At 45.1% G+C, this 18734-nt stretch overlaps 1 protein-coding gene across 3 annotated transcripts in view; it reads right to left on the bottom strand.

The window, feature by feature from the left end:
* NAT9 (N-acetyltransferase 9 (putative)) overlaps positions 1–18734 on the bottom strand; it is a 44718-nt gene that overhangs the window by 7037 nt on the left and 18947 nt on the right. For all 3 annotated transcript variants that reach the window (XM_040331284.1, XM_040331285.1, XM_040331286.1), the window contains exons 4-6: positions 13887–14024; positions 9986–10045; positions 9012–9106 (exon numbers count right to left, since the gene is read on the bottom strand). In XM_040331284.1, coding sequence (XP_040187218.1) covers positions 9012–9106; positions 9986–10045; positions 13887–14024 — 293 coding nt within the window. The remainder of the gene's footprint in view (positions 1–9011; positions 9107–9985; positions 10046–13886; positions 14025–18734) is intronic.

Raw genomic sequence — 18734 nt, 5'->3', positions numbered from 1 at the left:
TAGCTATAGAATCGATAGATAGATAGATAGATAGATAGATAGATAGAGATATAATAGATAGATAGATAGAGATATAATAGATAGATAGAGATATAATAGAGAGAGAGATAGATAGATAGATAGATAGATAGATAGATAGATAGATAGATTTAGAATAGAAAGAGAGAGATATCGAAGAGAGAGAGAGATGAGAGAATACAGACCTATACACACAGGATGAGCTGCATGACTCTAGGAGGTTGCAGAGCTGGAGGCCCTCGTGTTACACATACTGGAGATGTGTAATAACACTAGCAGCCCCATCCAGATTACTGTCCCCAGGAAATGTGCTAAAAGCTTCTCAGCCCTTCACTGTACTCCCCCTCCTTCTACATCCCAGATCTGCTGCACGTTCTGAGAGCACAACACAAGAGTTCTCTGCCTAATTACCTGCTAGCAGCTCAGTGAGATGTCCCGAATCCTCTCATGTTCACACTAGCGAGGATGAGTCACTGAGAAAACCGGAAGTGATTGGCTGGTCTGATAAAAGCACCGCCCTAAGTCCTATGGACCAGCCAATCACTAACCACCAACAGGACACATCCAGCACAGAGTGGTTGTGCGAGCGTGGAGCTTTGCGCTCCGTGGGCAGTATAAAAGCCAGCCGATAGATTTGCTTGCCAAATCTCACGATTTCGATGACATCATGCTTCCCACAGCACCTCGGTGGCCGGCACTCTGCCCCCCCACACACACACTTAAAGGGACATGTTATAAAAAAAAAAAAAAAAAGTCATTTTTTTTTTCATTTTTGTTTTTTGTTGATGAGTAGCTTTGGGGGGGTGGCGCCCCTGCGCCCACTATGGACGGGCCGCCACTGGCCGTGACCCCTTGATAAAATTTCCCCCAACAGTAAAATAATTTTTGTAGCGTGGGTTGTCAACAAGGCAAGACAATTAATTTGAGCCCCTAACCCACAGACATTTAGCACTCCCTGAGTCCCTTCCACTCGTACAATATTAAAACCCCTTATGGTACATTATAGAATTTACCACTCTTTCTCTTTGGTCTCCTTTCTTTCCCTTTTATCTCTCTCAACCCTAATTCCTTGTTTTTTCCCCCCCATCCCTCTCTCTAGCCGTCTTTCTTGTTCTTTGTCTTATTCTTTCTCTCCCTTTTTCTTTGTCCCCCCCCCTCTTTTCCGCTCTCTTCCATGTATTCTCTATTTGTATTCCTTCTTTTACTCCTGGGGGGGATGGGATGAGTGGCAATGCTAGGGGGAGTTCTGATCAGCCAACTTAATGTGCTCTTGATCAAGGTCATCTGCTGATCTGAGAACTGTAGTGGGGACTTTTAATGGCAACTATTATAACAGGCAGTGTTAGTCAATGTGTCTCCGACTTTGTGGTGTCTCGTAGCAGTGACACCTATGCCGAAATCAGGAGATGGGGTCTCCTCCAGCCCCTCCCCATTCACATTCCTCACCAGTCAGCTGACTTCTAGTCTCTGCCACCCAGCCATGCTGTGAACTGAATGGGCGGATGCAAAGAGGCTGAGTGGGTGGCCGTGGGCTCCATGAACAGCCCAGCTGGGTGGCCGCAAAAAGGCTGGGAGTGCGGTGTCGGCTTCAGGAACAGCCCAGGATTTGGTGACTCCTGGCAAATCATCATTCGACCCCCGAGGGGGTCCCGACCCCAGGTTGAGAACCACTGATCTATACATACCCCTTACCCTATAGGTGAACTATGCCTGTAACTTTAGAGAACTGTATTTTGCGCCTCATTATTATTACTAGGGAGGGGCCTGTGTTGACGGGCTTTGAGCTCTGTTGATGAGCATGCTGTTTGAGACATTTGAGGAATTCATTGGCAGGTACATGTGACCTAGGGCATGTGTTTGGACATCAGCTTGTGACAGTTCTCAAATCATTCAGGTTTATTTGCAGGTGCAGTTGACCTACTTCAAGCTGTTTTCGCATTCCCACAGACTTGTATGGAGAGAGAAGCAGTTCTCACCCTAGGTTCACATCTATGCTGTTGCAATTGATGCGTTTTTCAGGCGCGTTTTTGAACATTCGTTTTTATGCATGTGTTTTGCGTTTTGGAGCAGGCCAGGAATCCTGATGAGTCACCACCGTCAGCAGGGTTCCCTGCTGACAGCTGAATCTAAAAACAAGAATTGCCAGAAATAAATAATAAAAACAGGGAAAAAAGAAAACGGTGCACCCCCTCCCAATTCATAGCATTTAAAAAAATAACAATATAGAAAACAATGTCCCCCAGTAGATCCACTGTCTGCCAGTTTTTAAATAACTAAGGGGCGAGGTCATCCGCTGGAGTCACCGGGTGGCCTCGCCCCCTTGCGACGTCGTCACCCAGGGACATGCTGACAACTGATAACTCATCGGTTGTTAAGAATGCAACGGCCGGCTTCCTGGCCCACTCCTCAGCTATTCACAGTTTGTTACGAAAAAAAAAAAACCACATGTAAAAACTCATCAAAAACGCAACACTTGTGCATTGAAGTCTCTTACACGCAAAACATAATCTGCTACAGGAAAAAAAGTCTCTGACTCTTTCCAAAAGCATAAAGGCTGAAAAACGCATAGATGTGAACGTGTACCATAGGAAAACATGTTAAATGGACTGTAGTGCGTTTCTGCAAACTGCACTAAAAAATGCATAGGTGTGAACCTTGTGTCAACAACACAGGATCTAACATCAACTCATATTTCTATATTTTGTCTGTCTTTATCCTTCATACAAGTTTTATGTTTTGTATTTTTGAATAGCTAGCCGTACAGTTGTGATCTTCCAGCTCATCTAATAAGAAGGCAAGTGATACATGAAGCTAGAAAGCTGCCATTAGAAACAGCGACATGTCAATCCTGGCTATGCAGTGGGGCAGTGGTGAGTGAATTACCTAAAAGGCTTTGGGCTCATTTGAAACAAAAACAGCGCTTGCACCGAAATGGAATAAATATGAATAACAAATGTCCAATAAAAGTCCTAATAAACAAACATAGTGTGTTGTGTTCTTATACACCCACATGCTTCAATAACATAAATGTGTGCTCCACGCCACTGTGCCCAAAGCACTCTCCACATTCACAAGATTCATTTGACCTTGTGTAGAAAGAAGAAAGTCAAATTGCGCCTGCTGATGTAGTAATATTGTCCTAGACAATGGATGGAAGCCAGGGGATCTTGCATGCCATGGTCACAATGTCTTGTCAGGCCCAAACTTCCTCCAGGATTTAAAGTTTATCTGTAGAGTTTATCTAAACCCCCAAAAAAATATATAATACAATGCAGTTCTCATATAAGGTGGTTGCATTTTTTTCTTCAGGTTGTTCCTCTGTATTCACCTGCTAATCCTGTGACTTCCTGTCCCTAGGTGGCTATGCTCATTCCTTCAATGTATCTATGGAGGAGCCATGGTGGTCACCCAGGCTGAACTACAACTATATCTGAATTTGTTCACCTCCCTTACTTCTTACTTGTGGGTGAAGGGATCAGAAGTTTACAGAGGAAAAGACAACATTGTTTTTACCACTTGCCGACCATCCGCCGCAGTTTTACTGCGGCAGAATGGCACGGCTGGGCGAAATTACGTCACTTCGCCTTTTGGCCAATAGGGGCAGGTCTGATGATCAAGGGGAACCCGCGAACGCTTGTGTGATTGCTTTGGGGGCACTCAACAGGAGAGAGGAGCCAGGAGCTCCAAAGAGGGACCTGAGATGAGGAGGATCCGGGCTGCTCTGTGCAAAACCATTTCACAGAGCAGGTAAGTATAACATGTTTGTTATTTTTAAAGAAATAACAACTAGACTTTGGTATCACTTTCAGTGCACTTTCAGACAAAAAGGCACTTAGGGCCAGATCCAGAGAGAATTAGATGGGCGCAGCGTATCAGAGATACGCTACGCCGCCGTACCTTACCTGGCGGATCTTCGAATCCTCAAAGAATTCCCACCTTAAGTTATGGCGGCGTAGTGTATCTCTGGCGGCGATTGGGGGCGGGTTTCATTTAAATGAAGCGCGTCCCCGCGCCGAATGAACTGCGCATTCGTCGTTCCGAAATTTCCCGCCGTGCATTGTGCTAAATGATGTCGCTAGGACGTAATTTTTTTAACTTAGATGTGAGTTACGTCCATCCCGATTCACGGACGACTTTAGCAAGAATTAAAAAAAATTCAAATTTCGACGGGGGAACGACGGCCATACTTAACATGGCAAATCTAACTATACGCCGCAAAATACCAGCTTTAACTATATGCCGGAAAAAGCCGACTACAGACGACGTAATCGAATGCGACGGCCGCGCGTACGTTCGTGGATCGACGGAAAAAGCAAATTTGCAACGACGAGAACTCCACCCAGCGGACGCCGAAGTATTGCATCTACGATCCGAAGGTGTACAAAGCCGTACGCCTGTCGGATCGAACCCAGATGCTGTCGTATCTTGGTTTGAGGATTCAAACTAAAGATACAACGCGGGAAATTTGAAAGTACGTCGGCGTATCAGTAGATACGCCGGCGTACTCTCACTGTGGATCTGGCCCTCAGTATTTTTGCCCTTGTAACCTTACTTAAACCGTTTCAATCTTACCCTCCACAGATCTATACTTACTGATACCTGATGCCCATGGCCTTCCAGGATTGTTTACATATAGTTCTGCAAGTCCCCATCTCCTGATTGTGCCCATCCTAGTTCTTCTCTTGGTCACGTTAATGGCCCCATAGAAGTCTACAGGAGTGTAATACACAGGTGTCGCCAGCAGAGGAAGTCTTGCGACATGGGATATAGACAATCCCCGAAAGAGGAAGTAAACTTCCTCTGCAAACATTTACCTATAGGTAACCCTATAATAAGGCTTACCTATAAGTAGTGGAAATATCTCCTAAACATGTACCGTTTAGGAGATATTTACATTACATTCAGCCAGTGACATCACTGGCGCATGCGCTCTGAAGTCACGGGTGCCATTCCTTCTGAGCCTTGTGCTGTGAATGATGGCTCCAGCGCACATGTCATTGCGGCTCCAGCCAATCACAGCGCCAGAGCCCACAAACACGGTAGATGCTCCGGGAGAGGTGTCCGCTGTCTCAGCGGTGTATGGACGCTGCTGGAAGGCTTTGTTCTAAGGTAAGTATTTGATAATGTATATGAAAAAAAAAAAAAAAAAGAGGGAAAACCACGCTGTCAAGTGGTATATGTATATGATAGCTGCCTGCACGACAGATATACTGTATAAAAGGTAAAAGTGAAAATAGTAAAGTGCGGCACTGAAAATGATAATTTTGATGTGATCAAAAAATATGAATGGATATATGAGAAGGTGCAATCTATATGAACTAAACCATTAGACTGCACTAGTGTGCTGATTGCAATATACACACAGAGGATAATGCATGAATGTTAATAAAACAACCAAAATGAATGGTGCATAAAACATAAAAAAAAAATTCTAATAGGCAAAGTGTGTAGATGCACAAAGAGATAGATAGATATCTATATTGAACATCAAAGTGACAATAAACCAAGTGTGATGGTAAACAAGTGAGTATAAAGTCCAAATATTCCACTGAGATGAAAGTGACTGTATAATCAGTTGTCTGTAGGTGATCCACCACCGTGAAGATTAACCACTTCCCGACGGCCGTACGACTATATATGGCCGCAGGGTGGCTCTACTTCTCTGGGACGCTGTCTTTTTACGGCCGCCCCTTTCCTCGTTCCCCGTGCAAGCTCCCGAGCGCGCAGCGGGGAAACTCTGTGCTGGCCGTGTCCCTTGGACACAGCCAATCACAGATCGCCGTGAACGGCCAATCGGAGTGGCCGTTCGGTAGGCAATCTGTGCGGCCAATGAGAGATGATCTCATATGTAAACATATGAGATCATTTCTCATTGCCGGCTCTCACAATGACAGCATCCTGTCAGGGAGAGAGGAGACCGATCTGTGTCTCTTGTACATAGGGACACAGATCGGTCACCTCCCCCCAGTCACCCCCCTTCCCCCACAGTTAGAACACAATTTAGGGTACACATTTAACCCCTTCCGCACCCCCTAGTGTTAACCCCTTCAATGCCAGTCACATTTATACAGTAATTAGTGCATATTTATAGCACTGATTGCAGTATAAATGTGAATGGTGCCAAAAATGTGTCCGATGTGTCCGCCATAATGTCGCAGTCCCAATAAAAATCGCAGATCGCGGCCATTACTAGTAAAAAAAAAATTATAAAAAATAATAATTCTGTCCCCTATTTTGTAGGCGCTATGGGCCAGATTCACAGCAGATATACGACGGAGTATCTCTCAGAGTATCTATGTGACTGATTCATAGAATCAGTTACGCATAGATAGCCCTAAGATCCGACAGGTGTAATTGTTTTACACTGTCGGATCTTAGGATGCAATACCGCGGCCGCCGCTGGGGGGAGTTCGCGTCGTAAACCAGCGTCGGGTATGCAAATTAGTAGTTACGGCGATCCACAGCGTTTTTTTTTGCGATTCGCTACGTCGCTGCTAGTCTAGTTTCCCGTCGCAAAGTTAGTTGTCGTTTTTGGTGCCCTAACTTTACACAGCCCACGTATGTGCTGTATAAAGTATGGCCGTCGTTCCCGCGTCGAAATTTAATTTTTTTTTGTCCTTGCGTAAGACGTCCGGGAATACGAAAGTACGCTACGCACGTCGCCGTTCGAAAAAATGACGTCAAATCGTGCAAAGCACGGCGGGAATTTCAAAACGGAGCATGCGCAGTAGGTCCGGCGCGGGAGCGCGCCTAATTTAAATGGCACACGCCCCTTTGAATTACCCGGGCTTACGCCGGCGGCCTAAGTTTTCTCGCAAGTGCTTTGTGAATCAGGCACTTGTGATGAAATCTTGCGGCGGTGTAACGTATCTACGATACGTTACGTCGCCGCAATTCTACGTGAATCTGGCCCTATAACTTTTGCGCAAACTAGTCGCTTATTGCGATTTTTTTTTTTAACCAAAAATATGTAGAAGAATACGTATCGGCCTAGACTGAAATTTATTTATTTTTTAAATTGGGATATTTATTATACAACAAGTAAAAAATATTGTATTTTTTTACAAAATTGTCGTTCTTTTTTGTTAATAGCGCAAAAAATAAAAACCGCAGAGGTGATCAAATACCACTAAAAGAAAGCTCTACCTGTGGGGAAAAAAGGACGTCAATTTTGTTTGGGAGCCACGTCGCACGACCGCGCAATTGTCAGTTAAAGCGACGCAGTGCCGGAAGCTGAAATTTCACCTGGGCAGGAGGGGGGTATATGTGCCCAGTAAGCAAGTGGTTAAAGGCTTACCAAACGAGTTGGACCCAGCGAGGCTTACGCCTGATGAGTCAAACGGGCTTGTTGGTGTATCTCACCCAGGGAGAAATGAACAAGTACGGCTTCCAATGGAACCAGGCAGAGGTATATTGCAGAGTTGGCATCAATGAATACATACCATGGATAGAGCAGCAGTACTTCATATATAAATCCTTCCAATGTAACATATAGTAAAAGGAAAAAGATTGGGCCACATAGTGTAATTCCATTTCAACATGAGAACATTTATTAAAAAATATAAAATGGTCACTCACATTTGAGAAGACATATAAAGCAGACAAAATCAAAGTAACGCAGTGGCATAAGCAGAGCCCTTACCGATAAGGCATCATATGGGGACAGATCTATCCATGGTATATATTCATTGATGCCAACTCTGCGATATACCTCTGCCTGGTTCCATTGGAAGCCGTAATTGTTCATTTCTCCCTGGGTGAGATACACCAACAAGCCGTTTGACTCATCAGGCGTAAGCCTCGCTGGGTCCAACTCGTATGGTAAGCCTTTAATCTTTACGGTGGATCAGACAACTGATTATACAGTCACTTTCATCTCAGTGGAATATTTGGACTTTATACTCACTTGTTTACCATCACATTTGGTTTATTGTCACTTTGATGTTCAATATAGATATCTATCTATCTCTTTGTGCATCTACACACTTTGTCTATTTGAATTTTGTTTTTTTATGTTTTATGCACCATTAATTTTGGTTGTTTTATTAACATTCATGCATTATCCTCTGTGTGTATATTGCAATCAGCACACTAGTGCAGTCTAATGGTTTAGTTCATATAGATGGCACCTTCTCATATATCCATTCATATGTTTTGATCACATCAAAATTATAATTTTCAGCGCCGCACTTTACTATTTTTAAGTATTTGATAATGAGCTAGTATGCCATGCATACTACCTCATTATGCCTTTGTCTAAAGCCCTGTACACGCGATCAGTTCGTCGGATGAAAACGGACCAATGGACCATTTTCATCAGACGAACCTAAAGTGTGTGGGCCCCATCGGTTTTTTATCCATCGGTGAAATAAAATTGAATCTGTTTTAAATTTTTCTTATGGGAAAAAAAACGAATGTCTGTGGGGAAATCCATCGGTCAAAAATCCACGCACGCTCAGAATCAAGTCGACGCATGCTCAGAAGCATTGAACTTCATTTTTCTCAGCACGTCGTAATGTTGTACGTCACCGCGTTGGACACGATCGGATTTTTAACCGATGGTGTGTAGACACGACTGATGAAAGTCAGCTTCATCGGATATCCGACGAAAAAATCCATCGGATTAGATTCCATCAGATATCCGATCGTGTGTACAGGGCTTTACAGGTTTTTTTTTCTGAGATTACAACCTCTTGAAGGCTGTGGCCAATGGATCTCGGTAAATATGGATCTGTGGAGTGGGGATGGTTTAGGTCAGGGCACAGGGGCAAAAGAAAAAGTGCACTCTGTCTGAAAAAGTCTGTCACTTAAAGCACAATATATGCAACTTAGGGTACAAGTACTCAAGCAAGGTCATCTTTATATATCTACACTGTATAATAAACACATTTTGGAAATAATAAGCCTAGGTATACAGGTGTTGCTCTATTTATAATGACTGAAGAACACATGAGCCTACTAAATGAGCTTTGTAGGTAAGCAGAAGCCCTTACCTCCTCAAAATGCAGTTTGTTGAATAGTTGAACACTCCTCATGTTATCCTGACCTATTTTGGCTTGAAATGTAGAGATGCCCAAATAAGAAATACCTGGAAAATAGGTAATAATGGACATTATATCAACATATTGCAGGCCAACCTCCTCCCGACTGCATAACGTATATATGTGACAGCAGGAAATGTGGGCTTTAGCACCTAGCTGCTGCATATATACATCCACTGTGGTCTGAGGTTGTGTGCTGGGAGCATGCTCCAACAGTTCTTGGTTATAGACTCAGATTGGGAGTCGGTGGGAGGGAAGGCTTTCAATCATGTGACCCCTGTGAGAGCCAATCTCAGCCTCCCGCCATAGAAGCCCACTTAACTGGCCACCAGCAGCCTTCAGCAAAGGGGTTAAAGTGGAGTTCCACCCATAAATATAACATTACATCAGTAGTTTTAAAAAAATGTCATTAGTCCTTTAAGAAAAAAAATATATTTTTTAGATGCCTTCAAAGTGTTGTTGCTAGGCAGAATAGTTAATCTTCCCACTTCCTGCACCTAGGTGCTAACCTACACCGCACAGACTCCTGGGAATGTAGTGGGTGTAACTTTCCAGGAGTCTGTGCACTCCCCAGTCTCGAAGAATCATGTGACTTGGACAGTACAGGTGCTGAAACCTGATCTGAAACTTATTACACTGCTTGTGCAGCACTGAGCATGTGCGAGATCTGCAAGGCTGAAATCCAAGAAGTCATACAGTCTGGCTTCATGATGCCCACACTTAAGATGGCCCCAGTCAATTTCTATTTTATGAAGTATCTAATTGCTGTAACAAACAAAACGGACCTTAGTTTACAGACTAACTTTACTAGAATACATTAAGCTTGTGTGTTACAGGGGTATTTATATTTAAAAAGTGAAATTGTGGCCGGAACTCCGCTTTAAGTGCATGCTAGTTCCAAGAAGTAAACTAATTATATATCTTACCATAGAATAACATGAGCCTTGTAGACTCTTCACCAAACCCCTTGCCACGACACGTGGGCTCTGGAAAGCCAAAACAGACCATTAGTAACACAAAAAATGACAAATAGCTTGGTGGTAGGGAGATTCTGGCTAAAATGATTGTAAGACATTTCAATAACAGGAAGACAGTACAGAATGTACACAACAATCTGTGGCATCTGAATTCTGCGTCACCTCCTAAAATTCATATTTTACTAAGGACAACCCAATGCATATTACATTCAAACAACTTGCTGGGCTCATACCAGGAAGGAATTATCTTATATTGGAATTTTCTAGGTTTAAAATAGAATTCAGTTTGAGATATATTAGCAAGATGCAGAATTCTTAAAAGATTGATGAATGAATTAGAGAAATATGGCAGTGACATTTATTAAGGGCTGCTCAGAGCACGGTCATATGAAATGAAAGCTAATTAGGCAGGAGACAGAGGATGTGAATTGATGTGTTGTGTGTGATGAACAAGAACATCCGGGACATTTCTACAAATGATGACAAGAATGTTTCAGAGACTACACACAGTGAGTGATGGAGCCGGGCTCTCTCATTACACACGCTCAACAGCCAGTGTGTCAGTTTCAATGTCATTTTTTTATTGTATGTCTTCTTCTGCATCATAGCATATTAAATGATTTTACCTGGCCCCCAGCTAGGGTTAGTGGTGTATCCTCAATGAGCACTGATTGGGGATTAAGGTCAACACACTGCCTATGGTCAATGATTTAGATTTTTGGGATGTTTGGTAATTAAAGGGGAAACTTTTATGGGGACCCTGATATAAGGCAAAAATGTTATGGGGACCCTAGGGGAAACTTTTATGGGGACACTTATGTAAGGGGAAACCTTTATGGGGACCCTGATGTAAGGTGAGGACCCTGATATAAGGAGGGGACTCTGACAGGGGACCCTGATGTAAGGAGGGAACTCTGACGGGGACCCTGACCTGAACCTAGTATGTTAGCATTGTGTCCACCGTAGCATCTGCATTATCTGAGCAGAGTAGGACTGGCCACCAGAGGGATTACTTTGACGCAGTTGGCCAGCTTATACATGTATTGTTATATATGAGTGAACTAGAAAACCCTGTTTTTCATGCAAAGTTTGCCAGCAAGGGTATATAGCAATGTGCAGAGAGTCTGTCCTGAATTCCTGATGTAAGCTGGGAACTCCGACAAGGGGACCCTAATGAAAGGTGGGACTCTGACAGGGGGACCCCGATGAAAGGGGGGACCCGATTTAAGGGGGGACTCTGACAGGGGCACAGTGCTGTACTTTATGACATTACATGGTGCTGATACTCATTGCTGCCCCCTCCATACCTACTGAAGTTCCAATCTGCTAGGACCCCCCATTCCCAGACAGAAAGAAGAGTGCTATATTTGAGCGCGATCAGATTGTCTGTAACCCCTGTTGAGGTTATACTGATTAATTAGCACAGGCATGTCCAAAGTCCGGCCCACGTTCTGGTTTAATGCGTCCCGACTGATAATTTGTATATATATATATATATTTCTTTTGTAGCCCCCCCAATGAATCCCTGAGCGCCGCACTCGGGGATTCGTTGGGAGGGCCACAAAAGATATATACTGTATTTATTGTTCCTCGGAGGGGACAGGGAGAGGGCGGAACAAGTGCCATCAGATTACATACAGGAGAATCTCCTGTTTACTTAGCGGCCTCTGTAATAGGAAGTCCCGTCTCCTGGGCTGGCATTGGATGACTGTTCTATCATAGGAGTCGGGACTTTGTATTAAAGAGGCCACCGAGTAAACAGGAGATTCTCCTGTATGTAATCTGTTGGCGCTCGTCCCGCCCCCTCCCTGTTCCCTCCGAGGCTGCAGATGGGTATGGATCAGGCTGCACTGATGGCAATGGTGAGGCTGCATTCAGAGGCTGCATTTATGTCAATAGTGAGGCTGCATTCATGTCAATGGTGAGGCTGCATCCATGTCAGTTCTAATAGTGATCTGTTGCTACAGAGCTGCATGGGAGAGGAAGAAGAGAGGAAAAAAGGAGAAGAGCTGAAAGAAAAAAAATACCTATATATAAAAAACACAAAATATTGGAAGTTTTCCCTCCCTAGTTTTATCTGCAGGTCTCAAAAACAAAGTGAATAATATTTGAATTTACTACATGAGCTTCAGTGTGCATGGAACCACACAGCCCATTATATAGCCATTAATTCCAAACAGCATAAAGCTGGTTCAGGCGTGTAGGCCACCATTAGGGCTGTACATGGAAATATGGCTTCTAAGAAATAGGGCTTAGACCCCTTTCACACTGGGTCACTTTGTAGTCGCTATAATGCTAAAAATAGCGCCTGCAAACCGACCCGAGGGCTTTCACACTGGATTGGTGCGCTAGCAGGGCGGTAAAAAGGGTCCTGATAGCCGCATCTTTGGAGTAGTGAAAAAGTGGTGTGTATACCGCTCCTGCCCATTAAAATCAATGAGGCAACATTGCAGAGGCGCTTTGCGTGGTTTTTAACCCTTTCTCGGCCGCTAGCATGGGTAAAACTACCCCGCTAGCAGCCAAATAGCGCAGCGAAATTTACGGTAAAGCGCCGCTAAAAATAGCAGCGCTTTACTGACAACACCGCCCCCACCCCAGTGTAAAAGGGGCCTTAGGGACCAACAAGAACATAAAACCAGAAAAAATATAGTAAGGTTGGCTAAAGGGACCACACAAGTCCTAATAGCCTTCTGAAAAGTCTTCTACTGGAGGTAATGGCATGTCTAAAGCCTCATACACACGACCGGACTTCCATCTGACTTTTCCGTGGATTTTGGTCCGAAGGGAGTTGTCCGTGAACTTGTTCTGCATACACACGGCAGGACATTTTCAGCCAACATTCACCAAATCACATGTTTTTTCAGCTCTTTACCGACACCCTTTGGGCAACTTCTGCTATTGTTGTCTCATGTTTAGCATTGGTTCTGAGCATGCGTGTTTGTACTTTGGATTTTAGTCTGATGGACTTGTGTACACACGATCGGATTATCCTGCATCGGACATTTGTTGTTGGAAAGTTTGAGAGCATTCACAGCAAACATCTGTCCGATGAAAAAACGAAAACAATTGTCCGATGGAGCATACACACGGTCGGATTGTCTGATAAAACACGTCCGTCTGAACGTTGTTGTCGAAAAGTCTGATCGTGTGTATGGGCCTTTACTTACACCACCAATCCAAAAAAATAGAAGGTCTTAAGTCATAATTTTAGCTTTCATAATATGTCTGTAGCTCCATCAATAGCTTTTTGTCATAACTGCAGTGAAAATTCTGTCAGAAACTGGTGAGGCATTGGTATAGTAATATCTTTATGAGGCATGTACTCTACAGAGACACACAGACTTTCACTTAATAGTAAAATTGGCAAAAACAGCTCACTAAAGCATCTAAGGCTAAGTTTAGACCTTGCCAAGTGATCCACGGTGGCTTGCTTTTCAGAGGTATTGGACAGGCAGCAAGGAGGTGAATTGTTGCCTCCTTACCACCTGTTTAAATCCCTGAAATACCTGCACCACCAGTCACTTGAATGGGTTGTACTGCCTGCAATATGCGACCGGGGTTGATCATTTTTGCCATGGCCATAAAGTAAAGCATCGTGCCTGTGGCATGTTTACAACCCTGTTGGTCTGCCTTTGCAGGGGGAAGTTGAAAGGTGGTAAAAATGCATCTCAATCGTCTCTTTTGACCTTCCCGTCCCACAAGTGTAGATGAAGAATTATTTTTTTAAGAAGAATTTCTTTGGAAAAAAAAAAGTTTTTTTTTTTTAAATGTTCTTCTTAAAACATAAACATGTAAAGGTTTGAAAAGGTTTACAAATAAAGAATTGGTATGGAAATAAGTTGAGACTCACCTGCAATCATAATTTCAATCTCTGCTAATGTCGGGTTTTCAGGATCAGAGATGAACAAATTAACATCTCCCACCATGCACTGCTCTTCTAGGCATCCCTGATCCCATCTCTCAGCATCCAGTATGATGAAGGTACACTCTGAAATGTAAAGTGGAAAATATTTAACTTTTTTTCCCCCCCCCAAGTATAGTTTTTTTTATTGATTTTGTGTACAGGTAGGGCAGCACTTAAATACAATAACATAGAACAGTCACAGTAACATTTATGCATTTTGTTATCACGGTTATACAAGCAATGTATTCAGTAGTTTCACATTGCAGATGTATTCAGTAGTTTCGTTGGGTGACTAAGACCCCTTTCACACTGAGGAGTTTTTCAGGCCGTTTAGCGCTAAAAATAGCGCCTAAATACCGCCTGAAAAACTCCTGCCCTGCAGTCTCAGTGTGAAAGCCCGAGGGCTTACACAGTGAGTCGATAGGCTGGTGGGACCGCTCCAAAGATCCTGCTAGCAGCATCTTTGGAGTGGTGAGAGGAGCGGTGTGTTTACCACTCCTCTCACCGCTCCTTCCCATTGAAAACAATGGGACACCGCGGCAATAACGCCGGCGGTATTAACCCTTTTTCGGCTGCAAGTGGGGGTTAAAACCGCACCGCTAGCGGCCGAGTACGGACACAATTCCGACGCTATACCGCCACCGCACCTCCCACCCCAGTGTGAAAGGGGCCTAACTGAGCCGGATCTTTTCAGTAATCAATTCTGTGCTGCCTAGTCCCTGTATACATTTCTAAAAACAAAATAGAACATTAAAAACCGTAGACAGTTCTATGAAGGAGAAAAGAAAGAAAAAGGAAACAAATGAAAAGAGATAAAAAAGAAGGATCTACAAAAGTTCCAGGGAGAAAATTATAAATAGTGGGGGAGAGGGGTGAGAGGAGGGAGAGGAAGGGGAAGTGGTATAGAGGGGCTGGCGATGGGATTCCAGCAGTCTGATGGGTAAGCGGATCTGTGTCCCTTACTTTTTTAAGAGCTGAATTTTGAGTGATTTTCCTGTTTACTTTGTGCAGTGAGCACTAGGCCTTCCAATTTGTTTTATATTTTCCAACCTATACAGCCAGGTACCGATCCGGGGAGGTGTCTGTTGCTTACAGAATAGGGGAATACAGGCTTTAGTTTAGCCGCATTCAGTAAGTTTCTCACTATTGATTTCTGATATCGTTTCGCTGGGATTTTAGTAACATAGGGCCAGATTCACGTAGAGCGGCGCAAGTTAAGTTACTCCAAACGTATGTCATTTAAGTTACGGCGCCTTAATTTTGTGTCGTAAGTGCCGTATCCACAGCGCATTTGCGCCCCAAATTTGCGCCAGTGTAACTTAAATCCCGAGGCGTAAGGCGGGGTTATTGCAAGTGGGAAGGAAGTGGGCGTGCTCCATTGTAATGAGCCGTGACCCCATGCAAATGAAGGGCCGGCCGTACTGCGCATGCGCGCACGAATCTGCACCTCACTGGGCATGCTCAGAACTCGGCTCGGCGCAATCAGTGAGATAGGTAAAAGGCCAAGCGTACTTAGTTTGAGAATCGCCCTGTGTATAAATAGCCCCACACAAACGCACTTCCCTTGCAAAAGTACATCCCTGTTTTCCCTTCCTAAAGCAAGTTGCTTTTGCTCTGTCGTCTGTTGGTGTGTGTTGGTGAGTGTAGTGTTAGATAAAAGATTTGGAGGAGTAGTAGATTGTAGTAGCTGTGTATTTTTTCTGAGTGTTTTTTCTGTTTGTTTTTTCGGTGTTTGTTTTTGAATTTGTATTAGCTGTCTGCTTGTGTGGTTTGATTTTTGTGTGTGTTTGTTCTGTGTCTTTTTGTGTGTGTTTGTTCTGTGAGTATTTGTGTTTGTTTGTTGTGTTTGTTTTTTGTGTTTGGTGCTGAGTGTTGGGTGTTATGGCACCGAAGCGCAGGAAGTTGAATTTTTCTGTGAGAGAAAAGCAGATACTTGCTAGGGCCATCACCCGTTTCGGTTGTTATTTGCATGGCCCTGAGAGCCGGGACACCCCCCCCCCGGCCAGGAGGAAGGAGATCCTTCAGCGAATTACTGAAGAGATCAATGTGGGGGGGGGGGTGGGGGAGACGAGGACCCCCAGTGGGATATCCAAGAAGATCAATGATCTCAGGAGCCTGGTCCGTGACAAGATGGCCAAGATAAGTGCCCATGCCAGGGGCACTGGAGGAGGACCACCCTGCTCCGTCAGGCTGACTGAGGAGGAGTGGGCAGTGGCCCGGTGCTTCCATAGCCAGCAGGTGGTGGGCCTGCCTGGCTTTGAATCTGATGATCCTGTGAGGACAGGTAATTTTTTGTTTTTTCTATCTGGTGAGTAGCATGTGTGGGTGGGAGAAGGGAATATGTGCCAAGTGTGTGGATCCTCCAACCTGTGAATGTTTTGTGTCCTCCACAGATGGCCAGGAGATTGATGGGCCATCAGGCCAGGAGGTTGCTGGGCCATCAGGCCAGGCTGCTGCACCATCCCCAGGACAACAGGCTGCAGAAGAGCCCCAAGAAGGGCAGGAGTCCCCAGGGGAGGGGAGTGGCCACACCTCACCTCAGGAGGAGGTTGAGGGGGAGGAGGATGAGGGGGGGGGGATGAGGATGAAGATATGGACATTGCCAGGGAAATCCTTTTGGCTTCGGATGTGGTTCCCCCTGAGGCTGGCAGCAGTCAGGCCACCATCAGGGGTAGCCCCTCCAACTCCTCCCCCAACAGGCCTCCCCCCACAAGGGTCTCTCTCTCCCCTCCTCCCAGACCACAAGAGCTGCAGGCAGGAAGGCTACCCATAAGACCAGGGGGGTGGCCGAGTGTCTGCCGGCCAATCTGCGGAGGGACCAGGCCCTTCTGACCCGCCATCTGGGTCCGATCAACCGGACTTTGACCCAGATGGAGGACAGCCTGGGCTCAATTAAGGAATCACTCACTGATGTGGCCACAAACTCCTTGGCGGTCATCACATGCATTTTTGACCTGCAGACCGCAACAACAGGTGTGGCCCAGGAGGTGAGTGCCCTGACCCAGGCTGTCCACGACAACACCCGGGCTGTCCAGGCCAATACGGCAGCCCTCACACTGAGTCTGAACAGGATAGCAGTGGCCTTGGAGGGCAGGCCAGCAGGAGGACAGTCACCAGGGGAGGCTCCTCCTTCCCCTGCTTCCCCCCCCCAGGAGTCTCCCCTGGTTGGCCGTGGCCGTGCCCGTGGCCGGCCCAGGCGTAGCTCATGCCGCCGCCGTTAAGTTTGGGGGTACTTTTTATTTTTATTATTTTTTAAATTATACTGTGCTTATGATTTGTTGTATGTGTGTGAATGATGTGTGAATGTGGGGGTGGCATTCCTGATTAAATAAGGGTGTCACCCTCAGTTTTGGTGGAGTAGGGATCCCCAGGACCAGGGAGAAGTGATCCCAGGTGCATGTGAATGGTGTATGAATGCACAGTGACATAATTGGAGCCGTGGCGTGGCGTTGCTGCTGCCAAGTACCATTGGGGGTACTTGGATCTAATCCAATTAGATGTGCATGTGATGTGTCTGTGCTAGGGACCACAGTGGGTGTGCATGCATGCATTCTCATTGTGACATGATTAATGTGTGTGTTTACTGTGCAAAGATGCATTCTGCAAGGCGTCTCCTGGCTGCTGTTCCCTCAGAAGAGGGGGTACCCTGGGTTACTAAAGTCACTAGTATAGCTCTGAGCATGGATGCCCCTGGCATGGTGGCATACAGATTGTTGTCCTGCAAGTGTGTGTGCTCAGCTCTTCCTTAATGGTGTTGCTTTAGTTGACATTTACACGGCTGGTGCAAAGTTAGGGCAGCTTTTATAAGGTGTAAATTTACTCCGGGAAACTAACAGATGCGCACAGGGCGTAGCCTACGCCGCACACACTTAATTTTGTGGATCGCCGTATCTCCCTCATTTGCATCTTTGCCTATCAAAACAGTGGTGTGTCTAGCGTATTTTGTGCTCGAAGAAGCGCTGGTGTAATTTTTTTAGGTAGGACGGAAAAAAATGGATTTCAGGCGTATCTCGTTTTGAGGATACGGCGCAAAGATACGCGCGGCGCATTTTTCAATTACGCCGCGCATCTCGAGATACGTCGGCGTAAGGGCTTTGTGAATCTGGCCCATAGAGTAGAAAGAAGGCCGGGTCATCTGGAATGTTGCGGCTCCTGACTTTTTGCGTTACATTCCAGACAGTTGTCCAGAAATGTCGCAGCTTAGGGCAAGCCCAAAAGATATGAGGGAGTGATCCTCTGTCGGCCTGGCATCTCCAGCAACAATCAGTGGTGGTCGGAGAGTACGTGTGTAACAATTGTGGTGTATAATACCATCTAGTCAGGATTTTATAGTTCGTTTCCTGTATTTTCATACATATTGAAGACTTTAAGTAAAACCTAAGACTAGATTGTTGTTCCACCGCTGAGAAGGTGCGATTTAGGTCTGCTTCCTACTTCTGCAAAAAAGACAAATGTGGTTGTTCGGTTGGGGAATTTCGTGCATACATTTTAGATAGCACATGTGTCAGAGTGCCGTCTTCCACACAGTATTCTTCAAAGGTTGTCAAAGTCCAATTAAAGTGGCTGGGATTTGCTATAGAATGTAGAAAATAGTGTCACTGTATCGCGTTCCGAAAAGAAAGTTGGAAACGCCCATTCTCGTCCATTAGGGATTGAAGGGAATGCCAATGATCGCCTTCCAGAAAGTGGGGGGCGCGGTCTCGACCCAACTGGGAGAGAGCGATTTAAATTCCGACCGTCCAAGTCCCAGAGGAAATGCTGGGCTGCCCAAGATAGGGAGCAATGGGGATTATC

The sequence above is a fragment of the Rana temporaria genome, chromosome 12 (assembly GCF_905171775.1).
Source record: "Rana temporaria chromosome 12, aRanTem1.1, whole genome shotgun sequence".
Classification (NCBI taxonomy): Eukaryota; Metazoa; Chordata; class Amphibia; order Anura; family Ranidae; genus Rana; species Rana temporaria.
This window is presented reverse-complemented; position numbering and strand designations above follow the sequence as displayed.